Source organism: Cajanus cajan, chromosome 3, assembly GCF_000230855.2.
Source record: "Cajanus cajan strain Asha chromosome 3, NIPB_CcT2T_4, whole genome shotgun sequence".
Lineage (NCBI taxonomy): Eukaryota > Viridiplantae > Streptophyta > Magnoliopsida > Fabales > Fabaceae > Cajanus > Cajanus cajan.
In genome coordinates, this window is record NC_138519.1 from 75,669,403 (window position 1) to 75,696,928 (window position 27,526).

A 27,526-nucleotide genomic window follows, 5' to 3' on the forward strand; every position below is an offset into this window, starting at 1 on the left:
TTGATTTGAATAGTCTTTTGAGAATCATATTCATAAATCATAATGATACAAATAATCACGTCCTGAATTTTTGCTCTCATCAATGAACAGCTAAATCAGAGAAATGGCTTGACTCAAACAAAAGTACTTACTGCCCAAAATATCATATATTAAAAACTAAGGCAAGCATAGGCACACCACACCCTTGTTTCAATCAAAGCTAAGTCTAACACACACCATCATCTTGTCATTCAGCTTCTTCCTCTCCAACACTAACTTCTTCCAAATCGCAGTGATTTCCCTCTGTGTCTCTAGAGCACTCTTCTTGGCAACCACCACCTTGCCATTTTGTTCTGTATTGACTGTGACAGAGGTGCTACTTATCACCCTTCCTGGAAGTGAATCAAGCTCATGCAGCACCTTCTCCACATCAGCCACAAGACGCTCTGCGAGGGTTCTTGAGAAGTCCTCCCTGATGACAACACGTAGCACGGTGACATGTTGAGCATCTGGGGGCATGGTGTATGCTGGCACTATCCACCCAAAGCGCCTCAGCAGATCAGAGATTTGGAACTCATCAAAGTGGGTGTGGTCTTTCAATGTGAAAGCCACCAAAGGCACACCATTCTCTTTCGACACAATGTCAAACCGCCCTGTTTTCTCGAGTCCCTCTTTCAGCACTATCATGTTGTCTCTACAATTTTCCATCACGTTTCTATATCCCTGCAATCCCATTTAATGAAAATAAATCTCAACACATCATCATCGAGTTATAAAAAGCACTATGAATCTGTTGCTTGGTCTTATTACCTCATAGCCAAGGCGAACTAGTTGGTAGTATTGAGCAATGACTTGGCTAGACCCTGCAATGTATATCTTGTAAAACAGTGAGTAACTCGTGCATACATTAGTGAATGGAAGTGGTAGAAAGTGCAAGTAACTTGGCTATTTCATTAGTAGTACTTGGAACTGAGTAATTCAATAATGTGTTACCTTTAGAGAAGTTAAGGGTAAAGGTGGGTTGATCAGCACCGAGATAATTGATATGGAAGATAAGTTCCTCAGGCAAGTCTTCCTTGCTTCTCCAAATAACCCAACCGATTCCAGCATAGACCAGACCATACTTGTGCCCACTAACATTGATGCTCTTCACCAGTGGTAACCGAAAGTCCCACTCAAGCTCTGGATAAATAAATGGTGCAATGAACCCACCACTAGCTGCATCCACATGAATAGGAGTGTCCCGTCTACCAAAGAATTTCACATACATGTCAATCCATACGGCCAAAGTCTAAAATATTTGGTGCACAAAGTATGGAGTATTTAAGAGGAGGGAGGGGAAGAGAAAGAGAGAGATACCCAGTTTGCTTATTCTTTTCAACCAGGAGATCATTCAAGCGTTTGACATCTTCAAACTCTCCATTTAGCGTAGAACCAAGGATAGCAGCAACACAAATAGTGTTCTCATCCACCAATTCCACGGCCTTTTCAGGGTCCATCACATAGTATCCATCACGCAAATTAACTTCCTTTAACTCCACCTCAAAGTACCTGGCAAATTTCTCCCAGCAAACCTGTTTTAGAGAATCAATTCCACAACATCAAACAATGCCAGAGAAACTAAGTGATATATATATATATATATATATATATATATATATATATATATATATATATATATATATATATATATATATATATATATATATATATATATATAACGTAGTAAGTATTTTAGAAGACGATGGATAATTTAGTAGCTTAGAACGGGCCGTTCCCAAACTGGAACGGACTGTTCCAAACGACTAAATTGGCCTATAAATCCTAGACTAGAATGAGCCGTTCCAAACGTGGTTGTTGCGAGTTAAATTTAGCTCCAGAATGGGCCGTTCTAGTTTGGAAACGGGTTGTTCTAGACGTGCCAGAACGGACCGTTCTGCATGTGAACTTTACACATAACGATGGAGCCCAGAACGGCCCGTTCCGGATTTGAAACGGGACGTTCTAGCCATTCCTGACCTCTATAAATAGGCGTTGAGGAGGGGAAGAAAAGGAAAACTTAGAGAGAGGTTTTAGAGAGAAGTTTTAGAGAGAAGGACTCTAAGCCAGGAAGCTTGCTTTTCGAAGATTAAGGTTCCTGGGTTGATCTTCGGAAGGAAATTTCGCTTCTTCTCAGCTCTTAGCAATGCTGAGCCAATCTTCAGGTTAGGAAAGCTTTATGCATTGTGTAAGTTGGCATGATAGATGAACTCTAAATATGTTGGTTGATTTGTAATTTGTGTCGAATATGTTGTATATTGTTGAAGTTGTTGATAAAGTTGTTAAGTTGTCTGATGAAGATGAGTTGAGTAGTTGTTGGCTTACGTTGTTTATATGTTGTGTGTTGATAATATGTGATATGTTGTTAAAGTTGTTATATGTTGTGTATTTGGTGAAACTAAGTTGTTTTTATGTTGTTTATTGTTGAATTATTAATAAGTTGAGATGTATAAGTTAAAGTAGTTCATTGTTGTAAAGTTGATATTATGTTGACTATAGTTGTTTAATTAAGTAGTATAAAGATGTCTATTGTTGTAAAGTTGTAAGTTGCTTATTGTTGTAAAGATGCATATTGTTGTAAAGTTGTTATGATGTCTATAGTTGTAAAGTTGTTTATTGTAGTAAAGTTGTAAGTTGCTTATTGTTGTAAGAAGTCTATTGTTGTACGAAGTCTATTGTTGTATTGTTATAAGTTGCTTATTGTTGTAAAGATGCATATTGTTGTAAAGTTGTTATGATGCCTATAGTTGTAAAGTTGTAAAGTTATAAAGTTGTTTATTGTAGTAAAGTTGTAAAGCTGCCTATTGTTGTAAAGTTAAAAAGTTGGAGACATATGGTGAAGATATATGTCCTATGTTGAGATACATAGTACTAAGGAGACAAGTTGAAATTTGTTTTAAAGTTGAATCCCTTAGTACTGTGTGGGCGACATGGAGGTAGTCGATTCATGTCATGGTTGAATGACCAATTTGAGTAAGGTATCTAGTTAGAGATATAGTCTTTGACTAGGTACTGCAGGGTGCGTGGTACTTGGAGGACAGTGGGTGGGCTAACTCCATATGTGGATCGGTGATGCTAGCCAAGGCCGTGGTAGACTCATACCCAAACCCGTCTGTCCTGACAGTAGTAGTGAACCTCCGACTCTAAGTGGCACACTTGAGCAATCGCCTATTATTGTCTATACCTGGTTCTCGTCGGAGTTCCTAACGATGTCCTATACCTGACCTGGTTGAGATAGGTCAAATGCTAAATTCGATAGGGTTTATGCCACCTAGACTGCTCAACCTCAGTTGTTGGAGATCTCCTAGTTGTATATGCGTGACGACGCATTAGTTGATATTGCATGGGTTGTTGTATTCAAGTTGTATATAATTTTGTATAAATGAGTTGATAGTTGAGCTATTGTGATAAATACTATGTGATTGTGTTTTGATGAGTTGTTGATCATTAGGACTAGAGGAGAAGTTTTCAAAGTTGCTCATCCTATTGTGCGGATTGAGATAGTTGTGGTGCTCTGAGAGCCCAATTTGTTTAAAAACCTTCCTTGGAAAGTTGTCCCTTGGAGTGGATGATGTGTTATTCTCCTCTAGGACTTGGTTGGTCCCATGTGTGGGCAAGGTCGAGGCACACGTGTATGAAGTGACCATGGTATAAGGGCCAGGCCGAGCTATACCGTTTACAAGCGGCCAATTTGAATAAAGTGCGATGTGTTGAAAATGTTGTTGCTAGTAGATGATATTGTATATCTATTGTTGTAGATGTTGTGTTGCTTTAAGTTGCAAGTTGAAAGTATAATTCTATCACTGTTTATTATATGTTGATACTATTTTTTTTTTTATGTTTATTGTTGTGAGCTTGCCCTAGCGTGTTTTTCCTATGTGGTTGGGACTGCGATGACCATACCTTGGTATGCAAGCAAATCAGGATAGGTGCTCTGCTGGACTGGGTGAGCTTCGGGACTCAGGAGGAGGACTAACATTGTATTTAGTTGATTGGTAGTTTTGACTACCTAGTTCTTGTATAGGGTATTATTTCCCTTCTTTCAGTTATATATATTATGGGGCTTTTTAATTGTGTATTCTCATTATATATATAATTGTTTAGTAGTGAGATTTTATTTTATACTTGTATTTGAACGCTATAAATAGTGTGAGACCTGACGGGTCGTTACAATATATATATATATATATATATATATATATATATATATATAATTTTGTTTTGTTTTATTTTTTCATAGATCACATGTATCCAAATAGTCCCGGTCAAACTAGATAGAATCATTATAATTAAGCAGTAAGATTCTCTCTTAAAATATTTAATACTATTACAAACTCAAAACTCAAAATTGTGACTACTAATTAAATTACAATAATTTCATATAAGTTGATCCACCTAATCGGTTGTGAAAAACATAGTGATATGCTATAGAGCAATAAACATGTTTTAAAGTGTACCTGAACGTTGGCTCCAGTGACAATGTTGGGTTTGTCATAAGGCTTTCCCTCTTCTTTCCTTCTGTTCTGCCACTTCCTTTTGAATGCCAATCCAGCCAACATTATGGCCTCAGATGAACCAACTGTGCCAACACCAACTGCAGCCTCAGACTCTCCTAATGGTGCATTGAAAAGATGAGCTATCATATTTACACACCGATTCTGCATACAAGTAAGAAATGGTACGTCAATAAAATGATCATTTGCTTAACACCCTTAAACTAGAGCAAGCATGCCACATTATACCATGCTAGTGTTTGAAAATATACAAGCACCTAGTGATTCTTATTTTTTCATTCTCATAATGTTTTTCATATACATTTTGTGTTCTGTATAATATTGTCTCACAATTACAATTGCGGCAGCGTTGAAAATCACAGTATAGACTTTTCGGTACGTACGTGGATGCATGATATCATTTTCTTCATAGTGTAATCATAAAAAAAATTGATCAAATATCATTATTTCTATCATTTAACTCCAAATAAAAATAATTTTATTAATTTTAAATACCACGTATTGAAAAACATTAAAATTAAAGATAAAATAAAAACGTGGGGTACTTGTGTCCCTGGGTTGGATAATCCTAAATCACTTATCATTAATACCTCCAAATTAGCTGGTAGTAAAATGTTATTATATATATATATATATATATATATATATATTATGAATTATTTTAGAATAAAACTTAAAAAACACTTGCAATACCTGTATCAAAAAATACTTTTAAATTATGATTAATTAAAATTAATTTTAATATTATTAACGTCAGTTTCAATAAAATAATCTATTTCTCAGATCAAGATCCATTCAAACCACCCATCAACATGGTAGTAGAAAGAAATTGAGAACTATTTCTCGCAATTAATTTTAAAAAGTAAAGTCAGTCACGGATGAGAACAATAATAATATTATATGTACATACATAATATCAAATATCAAGAATTAATTTTTTTATTAATAACTAAGATCACTTATCTTTTTCTCTTTTTTTTTATGTTACTTCAGATAAATCAAATTTCTTCAACAAACATTTGTGGCTTTTCATTTAGTATTAGAATAAATAAACTAAGTTAAAAGGAACTCATTTTGAAAAGTTATGAAGAAAAAATTGATTAAAATAAGTAATATTTATTATTAAAATTAAGAGAATAGATTCTTTTTTACACAAGTCAAACTCAACTTAACCACACATTGAATTTGAACAAATACAACAAGTTTTCATTTTATACTTTTTTCTTTGACTGGAATCTATAACTGTAGATAGAAGAAATATCCTCTTCCTAATTACTTTTTAATTTTCACATAATGAAGACATTTTATTTCTAAATGCATTTGTTTGTTTTTCACTTTTTTTAACCATTTTTCCTCTTATTTAAACAGTTTTTTTTTCACTCACCTACTATTCATGTCACTTTTTTTAATATAATATATAGTCATCATTGAAAAGTATGAAAATTATGTTTGGTTAGAAAGAAACATCAATAAAATAAAAGGAAAAATGACAAAATTTATGAGATGCGATAATATATATCAATTTTTTTCATAAGAAATATATAAAATTTAGTTTTATTTTTACACTCTTGTCTCTCATAAATAACTCTCTCACCTCTCACAAACTCTCATTATTTATTCAATAAAATTCCTTCTTGAAAGTAATTTTATTCAAATAAACATATTTATTTGAATAAACAACAATTTTACTAAAAAGATAATATTATAATTTTATTATTAATAATATTTTTTTAATTTATTAATTAAAACAAAATAATTATATAATATTATTTCTCTTCTATTTCTTATCTATTTTTTTTTAAATCAAATAACTTTATTTTTATTATGTTTTTATTATTTATTTTATATTATCTTATTTCTCCTTTTTCTATTTCTTTATACTCTATTTATCACATATTTTTCTTCTCTCAATCAAACACAATATAAGAGTTTGTCTAGATATTAATTTAGAAGCATAACTTCTATATACGAAAATATTCTTAGAACTCTTAATTTTAATTTATATTTAAAAAAATTATAATGACTAGTAAGATCGAGTTTTTATATTTTATTTAATAATAATATTTAAAATTTATTAATATTTATTAGATTATTTGATATTATATTTAATTTTTAAAATTTTAAGTTGACATTTCATATTTATAAAGATAGTTAATTTTTAATATTATTTTTATTATTTAAAAATTTCAAAAATAAAATTATTTAAAAATATGTACACCAAATAAAATAATCTCTTTTATATGTCATAAATTATAAAATAGATAAAAATAAAAGAGAGAGCGAGATAGAGAAGTAGTGATACCTGTAGCTCGGTAGTGACAGGGTACTCGTCCATGTCAACATAGTTCTTATTAATGGAAGCCATGATGAGTTTATCACACTCAGGTTCCATCCAAGTTGTCACAAACGACGCCAGGTTCAGCCTCGGATTCCCGTCCAACATCAACTCGTCGTTTATGATCTGGTACGCTGCCTCCTTCGGTATGGACTCCTCCGGCATCTTAAACCTGCATCGCAGATCCATGTCACATGGCGGCCGCATAATCGATGAAACACACACACACACCATTCCTTCATCACCAACATATTCATTTCATTGAGGGAAAAAAAGAAGAAAGTATATGGATCCCCTTGCTTGCCTGGGAAGTGAAGTTCTGACATAGCGAGAAGCGAAGGTTGAGTGGACAGAGACGTCGGATTCGGAGACGGTTTTGGAAAGAACCATGGCGCAAAGGCAGAGTGATGAAAAGCGTGAGTTTGTTTGGGGATGGGGGTTGGAACTTGGAAGTGAGGCACACTGATATAAGAGCAACTCCATGAAAGTTGCTTGTTCATGAAACAACTCAACCTCCGATTTCTTATCATTGGAGGACTCTAACGTGCATGAGTTGTTTGAAGAAAAGATAAAGTTATTTCTTCAAGCAATCGTTCCTTACCAGATTTCAAACAGATTTTATTAAACATATTTAGGAATGTTTCGGAAATAATAACGATGAAAACTAATTTCATATAATGTGTATGTATTTACTACTATTTTATTTTATTTTTAATATTTACTTATTATGTATTTTTTCTCGTAATTTATTTTCTTTCATTGTAGTACAATTATTCTTTTTAATAAAAATTTAAAATTGGTTCATAAATGATTAGAAAAAAAATTCTAAAAGTTGAATTTCTTAAAATTTCTTACTATTAGAGTAAATTTGTGTTTGAGTTGCTTAATATTAACATGACATACTGAAAATCATTTTTTATTTATTTTTCAATGCATGAAACAACTCAAATAAGTTATTTTCGTTCAAAATAGTCCAAGTGAGCCCCTATTTGTAAATTCAACTTCCAATCCACAAATCAAATGCAAAGGAAATTAAATGACTATAGTGTTGAGCTACGTACCCTTAAAACGCGTCTTCTCTCAAATTCTTTTTTTACTTTAAAGTTTCTCTCACCGTGTTTTCTTTTTCTTTTTCTTTTTTTACGTTTAAGATTATATATAAAAATTAAAAAATATTAATAATTTAATTTTTTAAGTATTTATTATTTATTTTTCTGTTATATCTTTTAGGTAGTTGAAAAAAAAAATACATTAAAAAATGAATAAATACATTATTCAATAAACATGCATTAATTATTAAAAATAAAAATAAAAAAATTAATAAGTTATTAATTTTAAAAAAAATAATAATAAAAAAGAATAAAAAATAATGTTAAAACAATTATAAATAAAAAATGGATGGAATATATTAAAAAGTTTAATATTAAATTTATATTTCAAAAAAAAAAACCTTTGCAAACAAATGTGTATAATTTATTTTTTTTTGTGTGTAGCTTAAGCTGGTACAGAGAATTTAAACAGCTATGTTAATTGTAATTTTGATTATTATATAAATACCATTACGTATACAAAACGGAAATGAGGCTTGAAATTGAACCTTGACATTGGTGAAGAAGGTTAAAATCTTGGTGGTTAGAAGGAATAAAATATTACTGTAAAAGAAAAAAAAAACATCAGTTGCCTTTTACATTGAGTGCGTTAGACAACATTTTTGTTTGAGCAGTGTGGATGTGGTAAATCATTTGAGATTAAAAATATATTTTTGAGCTAATCGATAGTTTATTCTACTAGGTGGAAAAATTATTTAAACAAAATGAATTTTCATACAAAATATTTTATTTTAATATTTGTAATATTTTTAAAATATTACTTTTGTAACGATCCGCCATGATTAAATTTTTTTTTTGAAATTAAATTTTTTAAAATATATTAGACCTTGACCTAATATATTTACAAGAATAGACTTGTTTACTGTTCAAAGCTAGAATTCATGTTCCAGGAAATCGAATTCTAAGCTCTGATGGTGTCACTCGTGGATTTGCTGGCTACCATTAAATTTTTTTTTGTTTTTTTGTTTTAATTAATTTAAAATCTTTTAAATTTTTTTAAAGTTTTTAAATAATTTAAAAATATGTAATATTTAAAAAATAATTATTTAATAAAATTTTAAAAAATAAAATTAATTTTCAAATTAATAAATTTAAATTGTAATAAGTTATAATGTTAATATAAATATATATTTATATAAAAAAAATTATATATATATATATAATAAATATTATAAAAAGTGTAAAAATAAATTATAAATATATATGTGTATAAAATATTAATAATTTTGATAATTAATAATTATAAATTATTAATAATGTTAATAAGTAATAATTTTAATATATATGTGTTTTAAAATTTATAATAATGTATAATTTTATTAAGTTATAATTTTAATATAAAAAAATTCAAATTATTCAAAACGAAAAAAAAAAATGGGTTGCCCGGAATTCGATTTCCCGGAAACCGAATTCCGACCACTAGCAAAACCATAGAAAACACCATCACAGCTTAGAATTCGGTTTTCAGGAACACGAATTCTAGTTGTGAACAGTGAACATGTCTATTCTTGTATATATATTGTGTCAAGGTCCAATTATATAATTATATTTTAAAAAAAATTATTTCAGAAAAAAAAAAAATTCGTCACACGAGGCAACACACAACTAACTGCGCATATACTGAAATAGTAATATAATATAAGCACATATACATCTCATGAACATGTACAACTATGTTGTTTGTCCAACATCTATATACAAATATCTATACAAAAAGTATCTACCAACTGTAACAACCCGCCTAGTCGTCGCACAATAAACAACACCACACAAAATAGAGTATGCATATAAAAAGAAAATATATATATACATAGGTCTAGCCTGGGGCTCAACAAGTCAATATACACAACTACCAAAATAGCTACACTAAGTAGGCATAAACAACAAAACATCAGCTCCATCTGCCAGTTGCAGTCCTGCTACTACACTCCAACCTATCCCTGCTCTACTCCCATACATAGTATGATCATTGCAGTCCAACCCACATGAAAATAGGCAAGGGTAAGCTAGTGAAAAGAATTAGCATATAAATGATTATAAACAGCTTCAACTTAACAACACATCATCAATTTCAGCAAAGTTAACATGCAACACATAATAGCATACATTTACATCTCAGCTTCACAACACACAACACACATACAACTCATATCATTCAGCAAAATCAACATCTAACAACTTATGCATCGTCACGCATTTCAACTCGGAGATCTCCTATAGCAAAGGTGAGCATCCTAATTGGCTAGGTCCTACCGAATTGACAACAAAGAACCTTTTTGGTTTGCTAGGTAAACAGAAATTTGGATATCAATCCACAACTTCACGATTTCTCAGACTTTTCCACTTAAACAAGGAAGTATGATACTATGTCAGGATAGAACAACTGGGTTTTAGGCCTACCAAAACATTAGCTAGCTTAACTAAGCCACCTATGGAATTAGCCTACCGACTATCCTCCAAAATACCACAACCTTTCGATACTCAGTTAGGAACTAAGTTCCCGACTTCGTACTTTACTCGATTGGTCGCTTGTAATCGGTATAGCTCGACCTGGCCCCTATACTGTGGTCGCTTTGTACATGTGTGACTCGACCTTGCCCACACACGGGACCAACTAAGTACTTAGAGGAGAACAACACAATGACCACTCCAAGGGACAGCTTCCCAAGGAGGGTTTTCAACAAATTGGGCTCTAAGAGCACCACAGCTTCCTCAATCCACACAATGGGATGAACAACTTCGAAAAACATCTTCTCTAGTCTTAGTGATCAACAGCTCGGCATTACAGCCTACACAGCTCATATTCAACTACACAACTCAACTATTTTAAATAGCATATTCAACACTCAGCACAGCTCAACTTAATAGCATTAACATCTTAGACAACATACAACACAGCTCGACATAACAACATTCATCAGCATAAGCATCATACAGCACAACTCAACTTTACATCATACAGCATAAACATCATACAACACAGCTCAACTTTACATCATACAACATTAACAACAAGAATCAGCATAGTTATATAAAAAAAACGCATCCGCACCTGGCAAAATAGGATTTGCGCCCGGCCTGGACAAACCAGAGAGCTCTAAAGCTCTTACGCGCCCGATGCAATTCCAAATGCGCCTGACGCAATAGAAGGCAGAGACATCCAAGGGTCTCACAAACCCACGCTCGGTGCAAGTAAGGCAGAGACCTCTCCAAGGTCTCACGCTCGGCTCGCTCATTCTGCGCCCGGCGCCACCCTTGGCAGAGACCCCAGGGAGTCTCAACGCCCGCCGAGATCTAATCAGGCCCGGCGCCATACCAGTAACTCCACTCCTTGAGTCCCTATCTGATATCACGCCCAGCATGAGCGTGAGCCATCCAGGGGCTTCCATTTCCAAGCTCACCCGGCCTGCTTGAACAATGGAGCTCTCTGATGAACATAGCCCAGCGCCAAGAACTACGCCCGGCGCAATATCAAACAACAACCCTCAAACTTAAAATTTTTTACTCAAAACCTGCAAAATCAAACAGCTCAAACACATGCAATCCATCAAATGAACTACATTTTCAGCATACAACTCAAAAATCAACTCTTTTTCAACATGCAACCATCAAACACCTAGAATCCCCCATTTTTCCCAATTTTTCCGAAACCCCGAAAATGCACAACTCCTCAAATCCGACTATCAATCTTCTGAAATTCAATCACATTTGAGTCCCTACACTCATTCACAACCAATCTGCACAAAACTAACTTCCCTTACCTCGGAGGAGAAGAATCCGAGCTTCTAGGAAAGAGGAGGAGAAGAAGAAGAGAAATGGACAAGGGAAGAAGGGAATCTGCGCCCTCAGCTAGCTTCGTACGCCTCTAATCAGCACCTACAACAACCAAGGAAATGAGAACCTAAAACTCGAGCAAAGAGAGTGGGAAGGAGAAAGTGAGAATGAAAGGAAATGTTGAGAGGGAGGGGGGAGAAGGAGGGAGCGGGTCTCACACCAACAACAGGTAGTCTACAAAATAAAATCCAACTCCAAGCACCACCTATGGCTCCACTGCTACTTTCCCTTATATCCTTGCCCTGCTCCCATACAACGTATGATCATCGCAACACATCAACACATAATTCATTTTTCACATGGTACGCAAGTAACAAACAACACATATATTACACATCTTAACAACACTTCAACAATACAACACATATCAACGTTATATCAACACATCAACACATATGCATTTCAATTCAGAGATCTCCTACAACACAGGGTGAGCAGTCTAAGTGGCTAGGTCCTACCGAACCGATAACACAGAACCTTTTTGGGCTTGCTAGCTAAATAGCAAATTTGGATAAAAATTCACAACACGATAACGATTTCTCAGACTTTGCCACTTAAACAAAGAAGTATAATACTATGTCAAGATAAGACAACTGAGTTTAGGCCTACCACGACATTAGCTAGCTCAACTAAGCCACCTATGGGATTAGCCTACTGACTATCCTCCAAATACTACAACCCTCCGATACTCGGTTAGAAACTAAGTTTTCGACTTCGTACTTTACTCGAAATGGTCGATTGTAATCGGTATAGCTCGACTTGACCCCTATACCGTGGTCGCTTTATACACGTGTGCCTCGACCTTGCCCACACACAGGACCAACTAAGTCCTAGAGGAGAACAACACACCATTCACTCCAATGGACAACTTCTCAAGAAGGGTTTTCAACAAACTGGGCTCTTAGAGCTCCACAACTATATCAATCCGCACAATGGGATGAACAACTTCAAAAACTTCTCCTCTAGTCCTAGTGATCAACAACTCATCATCACAACCCAATCAACACAGGTTTCAACTCATCATCTCAATCAACTTTCAACTTGAACAACACAGTCATCTCACCACTTTAACAACACAGTTTATCAGCATAACAACTCATCAACACTATTTAACAACACATTTTAACAACACAACTCATTCAACTCGTACATATAACATCTCTACATAAATATGTTTTTTCATCATTTTTTTTTATCCTAATACCAAACATGCTCACGCCCGATGCAAGTCAGTTCACGCCCGTCCTGAACCCAACCCGAGAGCTCTAAGGCTCGCTCTCACACTCAGCGTAGAATTATCACGCCCGACATTCTTGTAGGCAGAGATTCACAGGAGTCTCCACGCCCGGCGCACCCACCCTGCGCCCGGTGCCATACTAGTAACATGTCATATAGGACCACTATTTGATATCGCGCTCGACGTGACTCATACAAAGACTCCCATTTCAAATCACACCAGAGCGACTAATCTCACACTCGGCGTGATTAGGCAATAGTTGTTCCTGATGAATGCATGCCTGACGCCAAGAACATGTGCCCGACACAAATTCAAACAGTAGCCTCCAAAAACTTCAGAAATTCCATCAAAACTTGAAAATCAGGAGATCCAACCACATGCAATCCAAAAAACATAACACATAGGCTCCATACAACTCGAAAACAAACTCAGATTCAACATGCACCCATTCAATGCATCAAAATCACCAAAAACCTCATTTTTTCCAAAATCCCAAAAAAATGAGAAGTCCTTCCATTCGACCACTAATTCTAAAAATTCATGCTCCAATTGAGTTTCTAAACTCACATGCAACCAATTAACCTATATTCTAGCTTTCCTCACCTGAAGATTGGCTCAGAACAGCCAAGAAGAGGAGGAAGAAGAAGAATTCTCCCGAAGCTCGACTCGCGGACTTCAATCCTCCAAAAACAAGCTTCTTAGCCTGAATTTCAAGAAAAGACAAAAGAAATTAGTGATCTAGAGGAGAAGAAGAATCAAACAGAGAAATTTGGGAGAGAAAGAAGCTCACAGACCCAGAGCCCTTCTCTTTAAAACTTCTTTCTATAATTCCTTTGAGAACGAGCTTATAAGGCTCTGTTAGAAGAGAAAACCTTATATACTCTTCTCTCTAGTATCCACTAAACCCTGAACCAACTTACTACGTTACAACTTTGAGTAATGTTTCAATTTTCTAAACTTGGTTTAAAGTAATTTTTTATTTTTGAAAATTTCAAAATATATTTTCCACAATTGAAATATAAATTATTTTAGTATTTCTGGTTAGATTTTGTAATGTATAAAATATTTATTTCCAATTTTCCGAAATATGTAATAAAGTAATTTTAAACATCATAAATTAATTATTACAATGTATTTTCTTATAGACTTAATTATATTTTTACTCTTTTAAATTTGAGTTATGTATCTTTTTATCCCTAATTTTTTTTAAAAAAATTGTAATTAAAACATATTAAAAAAATTATTATTTTGGTCTTACAAATTAAAATTTTTTCTCTTTAATTTCTCAAATTTAATTGTATTTTTATCTCTCAAAATATAAATGTTATTATGTTAGTCATCTGCTTAAATATTATTAATTAATATGTTATATAAATTTTTTTTATTAATATCATTAACTAGTTATTTGTGAAAATATCACATTAGACCAATTAATATTATAAAATTATTTTAACCTATCCCTATTATTACTAATACTACAATATTATCTTTATTTATCATTATCATTTATTGTTATTAATAATGTCATTATCAGAAAAAATCATCATATTGAATCTATTAATATTACTAAATTATTTTAATTTATTAATATTAATTATGCTACTAACGATCATGAAAATATAAAATAATATTTTTAAAATTATATAAACTAAAATAATTAATTTTAAATTTGAAGACTAAAGATCCGATATACTATAATAATAATTTTTATATTTTGAAAATTAAAAATATATATTTTAAATTTGAAGGTAAAAAAGTATATATATATATATATATATATATATATATATATAATTAAAATAATATTTTAAATTACATGAACTAAAATCATAATTTTTAACCATGGACTAAAGTAATAATATTGTTTGATAGGAGAAATAAAATAGGTATATTCTCAAAGGCACGTTCCGAGTATTGATACTTGATAGAATATTCTAGTTTAACACTGACGACTTTCTTTGACAGCTTGTCATATAACTCCCCACGTTTTCACATTCACGTCATCGTAAATACTCTCTCTCTCTCTTTTTTTTTTTTTTTTGCGAATAAAAAATATTATTTTTTAAAAGAAATATTCTTGTGCATTTTCAAGTCACATTTTCCCACCGTACGTCTGAACAAATTTTTTAAACGAAAATACTCAAAGGAATGTGAGTCACTCACAGGAGAATTAAAAGATATTGAAATAATAATGTCACGATAAAGAGTGGGTAAATATAATAAACACTAGATGTTTTTATATTGATTTCGTTTTAATCATTAAAATCGGATAAATATAATAAATATAAGATTTTTTATTCAAAATACAAATATTTTTTACTAAATCACTTCTAATTTAATTCTAACTATTTTTTTACTTATATTTTAAGTAATTATCTAAGTACTCTTTTTACACAATTTTTTTTTAGACTTTAACATCAAATATTCTTTTATAAATAAGTCTTTTTAGGTACAAATCTAATAACTTAAAATTGTAAAAGTTTTAAAAAGTTGATTCGTCTACCTTTCAAGACATGATACAATCAGTGATGTATAAAGTAATTTTCAAAAAGAATGAGAAAATAATATTTCTTCGTATGTGCGTTCTCTGTCTCTATGTCCTTGTGTCTATGTATTTTTTTATCTGAATCACTAAGCTTCCTTATATAAGTACTTAAAAGAAGATGATTGTTGCAAATCCTTGAGTTTCTCTCATATAGCTTGCTTCGCCTATCATCATGTTTTGCTTCTTGAGGAGAAAAATGTTATTTGGTGTGATAAATGTCTGTATTAAATATTTTTACCAAATTATCATTTCTTATCTGATTAAATAAGTTATTTATTACCTTTTAGGTATCAAGTGGGTAAAACCATGTGTGTGTCAAGTTGCATAGTATTTAAATAATTTTAACAACAACTTTTCATATTTACAGGGAGAGTTTATCCTTTTTTTAATACAAAATATGTCTTTCTTTTCTTTTCGTGAAGTGTAGGTAACAATGAAACATTTTTTAATTTGATTTGTTAATGAAACATTCAAATACATTCACTTTCCTTTTTGGAGATCATAAATGATAAAAATTAAATGTATATCTCTCTTTACAAATAAAGTTTCATCGAAGTTTAGAAAAAGTAATAAGATCATCTTAGTAAAGCTTTCGTCTTATAAAAGGATTTACCTTATTGAGAAGTTGTGTCTGAATGAGAAGTTGTGTCTTATCAGAAGATTAGTCTTAGTCATTTTGAAACTTTTCTATTGATCCAAAACTCATTTATTTGTTAGCAACAAAACCTTAAAATCAGAAGAATCTAAGATTATTTTTTGATCTATCAATAAGTTTGGGAAATAAGAGTGGGAAAGAGAAGTGTTAGTTAAAAAATGAGTATTGTTTATAAAAGAGAATCGAGAGAAAAAAATGTGAAAATATTAGTGCAGGACCCACACAAAAACTTCTCCTCCAAAATGAAGGAAAGTGTGGGAAAGTTAATAATCTATACATTTATATAAAGACTATTCTTTCTTTTGGTGTACACATTATTTTGACAACTTTAACCCTTTATAAAAACTGCATAAATCGTATGATAATAATTAATAAATAAAAGAAAAGTTTTTTTCATTGAAGTTTTATCTTTGAAATTGTTGGTAACTATCCACTACCAACACTAATATATTTGTATTAAAAAGAAGACTCAAGGCATGATGTGCTTTCTTTTCAGCTAGTAATAATAATAAGAATGAGTGATTATATTATATATATAATAAATAAAAATAAAATAAAAACAAAAATCATAGCAATAAATAATAAATAATTTTCATTTATATTTTCAATAAATTTAATTGTGAATATTATATTTATTTAAAAAATAATATAACTATAATAAATAAATATAATAAAATTATTTTTATTTTAAATAAATTTATTTATAGAAATATATTTGTTTTTTAATTTAAAATAATAATATATTTATTTTTAAATTAAACTATCTATAAAAGAAATCAACTTTCACTTTATTTCCCTCTTACGAAATAACTTTTATTTCTACTATATTTTTCAGCACTTCCTTACACTTGTCCTCTCTCTCTCTCTATCTCTCTCTCTCTCTTGCTCTCTCTCTCTTTTCTTATCTTCTATTCCCTTCATTTTTTCCTCCATATCAAACGCAGGGAAAAAAACAAAAGTGACATTAACTCAATAAAAATCATTTGATCAACTAAAGTAGAAATGTAATACTTTGAGTCTTTTCGAGCCATTGTTGTTTTTAAATTATATGTTGTTGTGGTTGGTAAGTTGTTTAGTGTTGAGAAACTTTATTCTGAGTTCTTTCTTCTTCTTCTTCTTCTTCTTCTTCTTCTTCTTCTTCTTCTTCTTCTTCTTCTTCTAAATTATGTATGTTTTTTTGGGTTTGCTCACTCAAAGTGTTAATGTGGTCGCTGAAAGCGAGTAGGTGCGATCAAGTTAGGTATGCTCTCTGACTTGGCTCACTCTAAACGAATTTTGGGTGCTTAGAGCGAGATGTAGAGGTTCAAAGAGAGAACTTGCTCACTTAGAGCAAGTTGACATGCTGTTACAAGGGTAGTCTCTATCTATCGTCGATTAGAGTGAATTCTTAAACGTTCTAAGCGAATTATGCTCACTTTGAGTGAGTGTTGGCCCACTTGAAGTGACCATATCAAGACTCCTAGGGGTGTGTAGATGTGATGAATTTGCATGATGTTGTGTTGCTAAGGTGATGAACATTGAGAATGCTTTAGGAATTTAGGTATGATGTTGTTGAGTTGTGTTGATCAACCTATGACTAGAAGAAAGGTTGTTTTCAAGTTCCATATCACATTGTGTGCATATTGTATTGTGGTGCTCTAAGAGCCAAACTTTGTTGAAAATCCTTCTTAAGAAGTTGACCTTTGAAGAGGATAGTTTAGTCTTTTTTAGGTCTTTAGTTGATATCGTATGGGGACTAGGTTGAACTATACATGTATAAATTGACCAATTCAATAAAGTACAAAGTAGGGAACTTAATTCCTAATCGAGTATCAGAATGATGTTGTATTTGGAGGGTAACCGATGAGCTAATCCCATAAGAGGCTTAGTTAAGCTAGCTAATGACGTGGTAGGCCTATACCTAATTGTTCTACCTTGATAGTAGTACTAGACTTCCTTGTTTAAGGGGTAACATCTAAGAAACCAAGTTGTTGTGTTGTATATTGATATCCAATTTGTTGTTGATCTAGCAAGCAAAAAAGATCACCTTATATTGTTGGTTCAGTAGGGTTTAGCCAATTAAATTGATCATTTGTGTTATAGAAGATCTCTTAGTTGAAATGCATGATGACGCATGTAAATGTTGTGTTGTGCATATGATGTGCTACTTAAACTGTGTTGTTCATATGCAATATTGATCTATAATGAAACAAGTTGATGTGTTGAGTTATAAGATGATGTGTGTTGCTTGTGTTAACCTTGGGTTGCTATGCACTGAGTTGCTTCTGTTGAGTGAGCTAAATGTTGTTGGAGTGGTTGATGTTAGTAAATACAAGATGTAATGATGAGTAATGTTGCTTATAGTTCTTTCATTATATATGTTATTTTCTTTTAACTCTAGCTTACTATTACATGTTATTTGAACTGTGATGATCACACGTGGTATTAGAATAGAGTAAGAATAAGTGTGAGGAGTTGTATTGAGATGACCATCAGATGGATGGTGGAGTCATCCATATTTTGATGTTACTGTTGTGTAGTACATTGCATGGTTGTGTTTGATCGACACTTAGGGATATTTTGACCATATGGATTAGTGTACAATTGTATATACACATATGTATCCTTTTCTTAATAGATGTAAATATTTATGTTTGTAGTAATTGTTAAGGGTTCATTTGATGCATGATGATATCCTTAAGTCTTTAGTTGATTATTTATATTTTTCATTGCTTTGAGTGGAGTTGTTAAGTGTAGGAACCATAGTGAGTAGTTACAAAAAAACTTCAAACTTCATTTAAAATTATAATTCACAACATAAAGAATTAAACTTTTGTCTAAAGAATAATTTGAGACTTTATGAAAGAGCAAGAAATCAATCAGCATTCAACAACAAAGGAAGTCATTCAATTGAGTCTTCTTCACAAAGGAGACCTTAATCTAATTGGTCATAGTGAATTCAACTATGCATTGATTGGTTGGCAAACTCCTTTTATTGGTCAATTCAAATTAAACTGTGATGGATTAATGCATTTGGAATCCAAGAATGTATTTGAATGAAGAATTTAAATGAAATAATTTATTTTTTTGAAAAATTTCAAATTCTTTGAGGTGAAATGCTTTGTTTAATTGGAGAATTTACAAAAAATTATGAAATTCAAATATTTGTAAAATTCTTTAAAATAGTAGGATTTCAAATTCTTCAAAAAAAGTAAGAATTTTAATTTCCTATATTTTTCTTTCTTATTTCACTCATACATTTTATTTTATTTCTTATTTCTTCGTGCTTTTAATTATTAAATATATAAAAGAAATATTTTTGAAATTAATAAATATTATCTAATATTACTTTTTAAAATTATTAAATATTTAAAAATTGATTAATATTTATTTTTATAAAACTTAATTTAAAAATCTCAACATATGATATATTTTTAAAATCAATTTTATAATATTAGAATCAAATTACCATATCTAAACTAATAATTTAAAAAATTTAAATTAATTTATCCAAACAAAATATTTTAAGAATGATGAAAATTGAAATCAAAGTAATTCAAATATTAAAAATTTTTAATTTCTTAAATTTTTAAAATTTTTCATCCAAAACATACCATAAACGAGCTATTGTGGGGTTTACTTAGAGATCATCAGTAGAATGTTATCTTCTCTTATGCTCTTGATATTGGCTTTTGTTCAATTAATCATTCAAACTTGTGGTCGATTTATATTAGGCTAACTTTGGTGAAATCAAATTCCTTGTGTGCCATTAACATTATGAACAAAGGTTGCTCTAAGGCTCACCCGTGTTATTCCTTGGCGAGTAGAATCCTTTTGCTGGTTGCAAATGATGGTTTTCTTCTTCTTCTTCTTTTTTTTTTTTTTTTTACTTGATCACATGCCTTAAGTGGAGCGAATCAACCTCAAGATCTTTTGACTAAATATGTTTATTCTTTTGATGGTCGCCAAGTGAGGACGTTTGTTATAAATGCTACTCTTTTCTCCACCCTTTACTAACAAAAAAAAAAAAAGTCATTTTATAAATCATTGATATAACACATTTTACATCGTTCATCAATAGTTATTAGGGTACATGTGATTTTTAAAGGTGATTATTATTAAAGTTAAAAAGAAACTTATTCTATATAATAGATTAATTAAGGGAGGTGTATTGGATTAAGATTTTAAAGGACTTTTTAGTTAAAAAAAAATCTTGCAGATTTTAAAAGACTTTGCAGGATTTTTATGACTTTTAAGACTTTGTACGATTCTGCAAGACTTTAAATAAGGATTTTAATGGATTTTGTAAGACTTTTAAATCAGAATTTTAATGGATTTTACGGGATTTTGTGGATTTTGTAGAATTTTCGTGGATTTTTAACATATGATAAGATTACAATTTTTTTTGATACATTCAAATTTAAAAAGAGTCAAAGACAAAAATAAAAAAAGAACAACAATGTCTAGATAAATAATAATAATAATAATAATAATAATAATAATTCTCCACAATATCATATTCTCTTAAATAACATTCACCCATATATTCATAGCTATATTTGTCCTCCAAGTATTAACGTCTTCTCGTTCTTGCTCCTGAGTCGAATAATAAGCTCAAAAGTATGATCTTCATTAACTGGTAATGTTAAAGATGAAGGATCAAATACCTTGGTTCAATATCTTATTGTATGATATTTACTTGGTGGGGGGTTTGACTTCTTGATGTGTAACTTTCAAACTGCTTGTTATTTTAAGGATTGTTGTATGATGTGACCCTAGTGTTATTGGTTTGAAGGTTTATATGTGGGTGAATAGTATAAATGTTTTTAATCATATACTTGCTTGATTCTTTTAAAATTTAGTTTACCCTTATTTGTTTCCATATAGTGTGGATTGCAATGATCATATTTGATATGAGAGTAGAGTAAGAATAAGTTGTATAGGACTGTAGTGGAGGCCATTAGGTGGATGGTTGTACTTTTGGATATTTTGTTCTAACCTCTTGTGGTAGTTGTACAATTTGTGTTTGACTGTCACTAAGATCATATATTTGACTCTTACTAAATGATTGTACTCATATTATTTATATTTGTATAGTTATTTTTACACATATATCCATGTTATATAGTACATATCTAGGTATTTATAAATATATGACTTTAAATAATAATTTCGCTACTAGTTAGTGATTTACAAAGTGTAATAATTTTGATAGATCATTATAGTCTGTGCATTACATAGGCTAAAATATTAATTTACAATAACCTTAAACTTTTTTATAGATGTAAAAATAAAAGTTTTAATATTTTAAAAATATATATAAATATATAATAATAACGTGTGTTTGTGCACAAATTTTTATACTATTTTATTTTATATACTATTTTCAAACCACTAATACCTTTCCCTATTTTTATCTCCCATTATCATTTTTATTTTCTTTCTTTTAGTTTTTTTTTAACTAATTATTTATTCATTAATTTTTATTTTTTAAATAATATATAGTACCTGTCTGGCTGTCTCCACTAATAAAATATAAAATGCATTGAACACGCGGTTATACTTTATGTGAAAGATGGAAATCATGGAATCTTCTCTCAAGATATTTCTATCTTTTCCTAAATAGAAAACAGAGATGGTAAGGTTATCAAATCAAGGGACATTATTCACTAATATTTTATATGAAAAGATTAGTGATTAATAATATTTAATTAACATGGATATATTTAAATATAGTCAATAATATAATATAATAAGTAGATCGAAAAAAAGTAATAATAAATATTGATGAAGTATAGAATATAGAAAAACATCTATTATTATTCTATTTTATAAGACGATCCACGTTCATAATTGACAGTGTTTAAAAAAAATCAGATTGGTTCATATATAAAAAGGTGGCATGATGATGTCTTCTCTGTTTTCGATTCGCTAGTTTGTTAAAAAGAATTTACAAAAAATATTACAGAAGGCCAATCGTGTATTTAAATATTACATAAGACGATTCGTGTATCGAGGTATATCGATATTAAAATAATAAAAAATTATTTTATAAACATTATAACATTGATCATAACTGTCACACTACACAATACAATTATATAGCACTAATAAGGGAAAAATATATTTTTAGTTCCTTATATTATTTATTATATTTAATTTAGTCTTATTTTAACTAATTGTATCAATTTAGTTCTACATTTTTAAAATATATTTTAATATTTAATTTTTTGTCTCCTCTATTTAAATAATTAATAGATATGTCACATGTCATGCTACATGATTGGATATCATGACACATGGCAAGACACACGACATGATGACATGACACGTGACATAATAGCATGATACATGTCATGATAACATGACACGTGTCACATCCATTAAGTATTTAAACGGAAAAATAGAAAATTAAATATTGAGATACATTTTAAAGATGTAGGACTAAATTGATTCAATTAATTAAAGTGAGACTAAATTAACACTAATAAATAATAGGCTAAAATAGTATTTTAGTCCCTTATAATAATTATTTGTTTCAATTTAATCCCACTTTTATTTTTTGTCTCAATTTGATTCCTAACAAGTTTATTGGTTGCAATGTAGGACTTCCGTCTAAATTATTTAAACGGAGTTAACTGTTGGTCATGTGGCATGCACGTGGATGCCACGTAGATGCATAGGTGGATGCCACGTGGATGCCAATTTTTTTGAAAACACTTGGAACCAGAACGGGCAGTTCTGAGTGTACTCTTGGTGTGTTAATTTTGCATCCAGAACGGCCCGTTCTAGGTGCAAAATTAACACACTAAAAGTGCAACCAGAACGGGCCGTTCTGGTTTCAGAACGGGCCGTTCTGGTTCTAGACTGTTAAACGCAAACTGTCACTGATTATAGTTCACGGTTGTGAATCGTGGAAGAAAAAAGACCCAAGGTACAAAACATTTCAAACACTGGATTTGGTAATATTGTCAATGGAAATTGATAACGTCAATTGCTAAACAGTTGGGTTATACAGTGTATCATTAAGGACAATGCAGTGTATCACTAAAGACAATGGTAACAGATTTTATTTCATTGTTAGTCAAATTGGAGTGAATCACTTACTACCAAATTGACACTATACTATAAAGGATGAAATGACATGGTATTTTTTCTTGAAGTCATTAACGATGTACCCCAACAAAAATAACCTGTTCTTGAAGAGGTAGAACCTGAAGTAAAGGTAGAGGATATACAGGACTAACATTTCACCCCACAACCACATGCAGGGATGAATCTAAGTTAAAAAAATTTTCATTCTTTTTTTTATATATAAAATATTAATAATTTTATAAAATATATATTATTAATTATATTTTAATTATCTTGTTATATCTAATATAATAAATACATTAATATATTTTTTTATATTTTATTTTATTGTTTAATTATTTTTTTTTGTAAAATTATCTTTATTTTTAATGAAGAAAAAATTTACTTACTTCAAGATTAAGTCTTGATAGATTTATTTTACTTGATAATTAATGTTCTATATCAAATTTTTAAAAAATTAAAAATCTTTTCATATATAGATCAAATTTATAAAATTTTTTAAAAAATTAAAAATTATATGATACTTCGTTAAATTAATTCAAAATAACATATAAAATATTTTTGTTTTAAATGAGTGTAAAAATTTAGAGGACACTAAAAGAAAACAAATTAATAATTTTATTATGTTTATCCTATTAATTTTTATTATTTTATTCCTATAATTTTAAATAAGTTGCAAAAAATTATTAAGTGACACTTAAATATTTCTTCAGACAGAAAGAGAAAAAGGAAAAGTTATCACTCTATTTATAAGACAATTGTATTTTACAAAAATAAGTAATTTTAAAATTTTTATCATAAAAAAATATTTTTCAAAATTATTATAGTTCTGGAACGGGCTGTTCTGCATCCGGAACGGCCGGTTCTGAAACCAGAACGGGTCGTTCTGGTTTCAGAACAGGCCATTTTTTTGTAATCGTTGTGTGTTAATTTCGCATCTGGAACGACCCGTTTCATATGCAAAATTAACACACCAAGTGTGCACCTAGAACGGCCCATTCTGGTTTCAGGTGTTTTCAAGAAATTTGGCATCCACGTGGCACCCACTTGTGCATCTACGTGGCCAACAGTTAACTTCGTTTAAATAATTTAGACGGAAGTCCCACATTGCAACCAATTAATTTATTAAGGACCAAATTGAGACAAAAAATAAAAGTAGGACTGTAATACCTTATTTTTTTATTATTATTATTATTTATTATTAAAATGGCATTTTCGTGAATTTTATAAAGGTATAGGGGTATTATTGTAATTATTGATGGCATTTTCGCAATTTTCAAAAAGTTTGAAGGGTGTTTTGGTAACTTGGAACGGGCCGTTCCAAAAGCAAAACGGGCCGTTCCAAGCTTTAAAATTTAACTAAAAAATCTTGAGTGAGAACGGGCTCAGAACGGCCGTTCCGACAAGGAGAACGGGCCGTTCTGATTGTGAAACGGGCCGTTCTAAAGGGAGAACAGGCCGTTTCAAAAGGAGTACGGGCCGTTCTGCTGGAAATTGGGAACGGGCCGTTCCGTATTTGGAACGGGCCGTTCCAGTTCAAAAATTTGCGTAGCTTTTTCGAGCCCAGAACGGGCGTTCCGCTTTTTGGAACGGCCGTACCGGGTAGAGGAGCCAGAATTGCTATAAATAGGGGCTTGGGGAGTTACGAAAATTCATACCTTGGGAAGAGAAAATCCTTAGAGAAAGAGGGAGGAAAGGAAAGGAGGAGAAAGAGGAAGAGGAATCCGGTAGAGGTGGTTCTGTCAGAATAAAGAAAAGAGGAGAAAGAGGAGGAGGTTCTGCTCAAATTTCGGTTCAGGATTATCCAAGTAAGGGAAGTTAGTTTTTGAAATTATTAATTGTTTGATGATTAATAATAAATGAATATTTTTGAACTGTGTCAAATTTTGTTGTTGAGTCGAGCTGAATTATATGTTGATTTTTAACAGTATTGTACTATAAGGATCTTGAACTGAGTTATGAGTAGTAAGTTGTGTTGAATACTACTTAGCTGTGTTGTATGCTGATTTGCTGTACTATATAATGCTGAGCTGTATGCTGATTATACCCACTTGAGGTGGTGTTGTTGCTGCTGTTATAGCCGCTATGTCGGTGCTGTTAGCCACTATTGTGGTGCTGTTGTTGCCGCTAAGTCGGTGTTGTTATAGCCACTAGAGTGGTGCTGTTGTTGCCGCTAAGTCGGTGTTGTTATAGCCACTAGAGTGGTGCTGTTGTTGCCGCTAAGTCGGTGTTGTTATAGCCACTAGAGTGGTGCTGTTGTTGCCGCTAAGTCGGTGTTGTTATAGCCACTAGAGTGGTGCTGTTGTTGCCGCTAAGTCGGTGTTGTTATAGCCACTAGAGTGGTGTTGTTGTTGCCGCTAAGTCGGTGCCGTTATAGCCACTAGAGTGGTGCTGTTGCTGCTATTAAGCAGTGTTGATATAGCCGCATTGCGGTGCTGATGTTGTTGAGCAATATAAGCTGTGCAGATGTGTTGATAATTATAACGATGAATTTATTTACATTGCTAATCCTTTGCTAGTATGTTTTGATTTTTAAAGAATACTAGCTTACCCTTGCATGTTTTCCATGTGGTTGGAACTGCGATGATCATACTATGTATGGGAGCAGAGCAGAAATAGGTGGGCGTCTTGGGATGAGTCTCCGGCGGACTTTGGAGCTAATTTGCTTGTGTGGATATTTTGCTTGTAGCTACTTGGGATAGTAGCATTTGGTTGTAATTTTCCTTGGTACACTTTAACTCTAGTCAGACTGGAATCTTGTATATTTATATATTCTAGATCCTATATTTATATACTTGTTCTATCTGTCTGGTGTTTTAGTGTGCTATGCCGTGTGTAGTGACCAGCCGGGTCGTTACAAGGACTAAATTGAAATAAACAATTATTATAAGGGACCAAAATAGGTTTTTAGCCGAAATAATATAAAGGACGAAAAATGTATTTTTGCCAAAAATAAATATAAGATATATACAAATCAACATGTACAATATGATTTCATCATCAAAAACAGCATGCAACCATAGATTACCAAGAATCACCAAATCCTCACAAAATACCATCAAGAACCAAAGGCTCAACAACTCATCACTTCATCTTCACTCAAAAATAAGTATTCAACAACTATGTGAACTTGAATCAACACAAATCAACATGCAATCAATAACAACACAAACTTCTCTTACCTCTTGGAACACCAAAACAACAAGAGGAGAAGAGAAGTAGAACTATCTTGTATGACACTAAAACCCAACTCCAACTTCACCAGACCAGATCCTTTAACTCAACAAATCTTATCAGCTACAAGAAGGAATGAATAGGTTTCTAAGCTTGAGAAGAAAAGGGTGAAGGTCTACTCAAGTTTAAAGAACTTCTCACTGGTCTATTTCTCTAAAATTTTGAAAACTTAAGTTATGAGACTCAAAACTTAATAAAATCTTTTTATATCTTCCTAAAATGACTCCAATTCTAGTTCAACTATCAAGAGACCAACTTACTCTCAGGATCTTTTGACTTAGGGTTCTTAACAATTGGCATCTAAACAACAAAAATTCATATAATTAATAAAACAATCATAAGATTAACAGTGTTATAGCTATAATAGTATAATGTTTGAAATCAATTTATTTAAAACAATTGAGAGTAGTGATTAAAAAAACACGGATAGTTGCGAATAAAATTTATTATAGATTTTAAATAAATATTCGCTTAATAATGGAAAAAGAACAAATAGTAAGGTACTCATACCTACAGTTTAAAAATATTAAAAATAGTTTAATCATAAATAAAATAATTTTGTTTAATTTATTTTTACAATAAATATGTGTCATTATTATTTATTTTTAGTGCAACTATATGTTACAAAATTATTTTGAATATAAATATTTTAAAATTATTTTATTTTTTACTTTTTTATTTAAACCTTTACATTCAAATGAATATTCATGAATACCTATAGATTCTCACAGATATATAAAACATTAATGAATATCTATACTAAACGAGATAGATGATGAGGACCTACTACCAATCTCTACCTATAAGTGAAAAATTGATGGATATATCAAATAAAAATAATTCATTTAAATTTATTAAAAAAAATAATGCATTTGATCCATTTAAGAAAAAACATCTATCAAAATTATTCATTAACAATTTTTTTATTGATGTATATTCAATCCATCTATGAAAATAATATTTTTTTTTTT

The 27,526-nt window shown here is 31.0% G+C and overlaps 1 protein-coding gene and 1 long non-coding RNA gene across 2 annotated transcripts; one reads left to right on the forward strand and one right to left on the reverse strand.

Moving 5' to 3' along the window:
• On the reverse strand, positions 1-7,325 carry LOC109796053 (glutamate decarboxylase 4). The gene is made up of 7 exons (XM_083071337.1): positions 7,172-7,325; positions 6,835-7,039; positions 4,476-4,676; positions 1,339-1,553; positions 973-1,226; positions 790-842; positions 1-702 (listed from the first exon to the last, which is right to left on the reverse strand). The coding sequence occupies exons 1-7, from the start codon at positions 7,255-7,257 to the stop codon at positions 190-192; spliced, it is 1,527 nt and encodes a 508-aa protein (XP_082927463.1). The 5' UTR covers positions 7,258-7,325; the 3' UTR covers positions 1-189.
• A 16,488-nt stretch (positions 7,326-23,813) lies between these two features.
• On the forward strand, positions 23,814-26,126 carry LOC145956603 (uncharacterized). The gene is made up of 2 exons (XR_014432842.1): positions 23,814-25,129; positions 25,930-26,126. It is a non-coding gene; the product is annotated as an uncharacterized LOC145956603 (long non-coding RNA).
• The last annotated feature ends 1,400 nt before the right edge of the window (positions 26,127-27,526 follow it).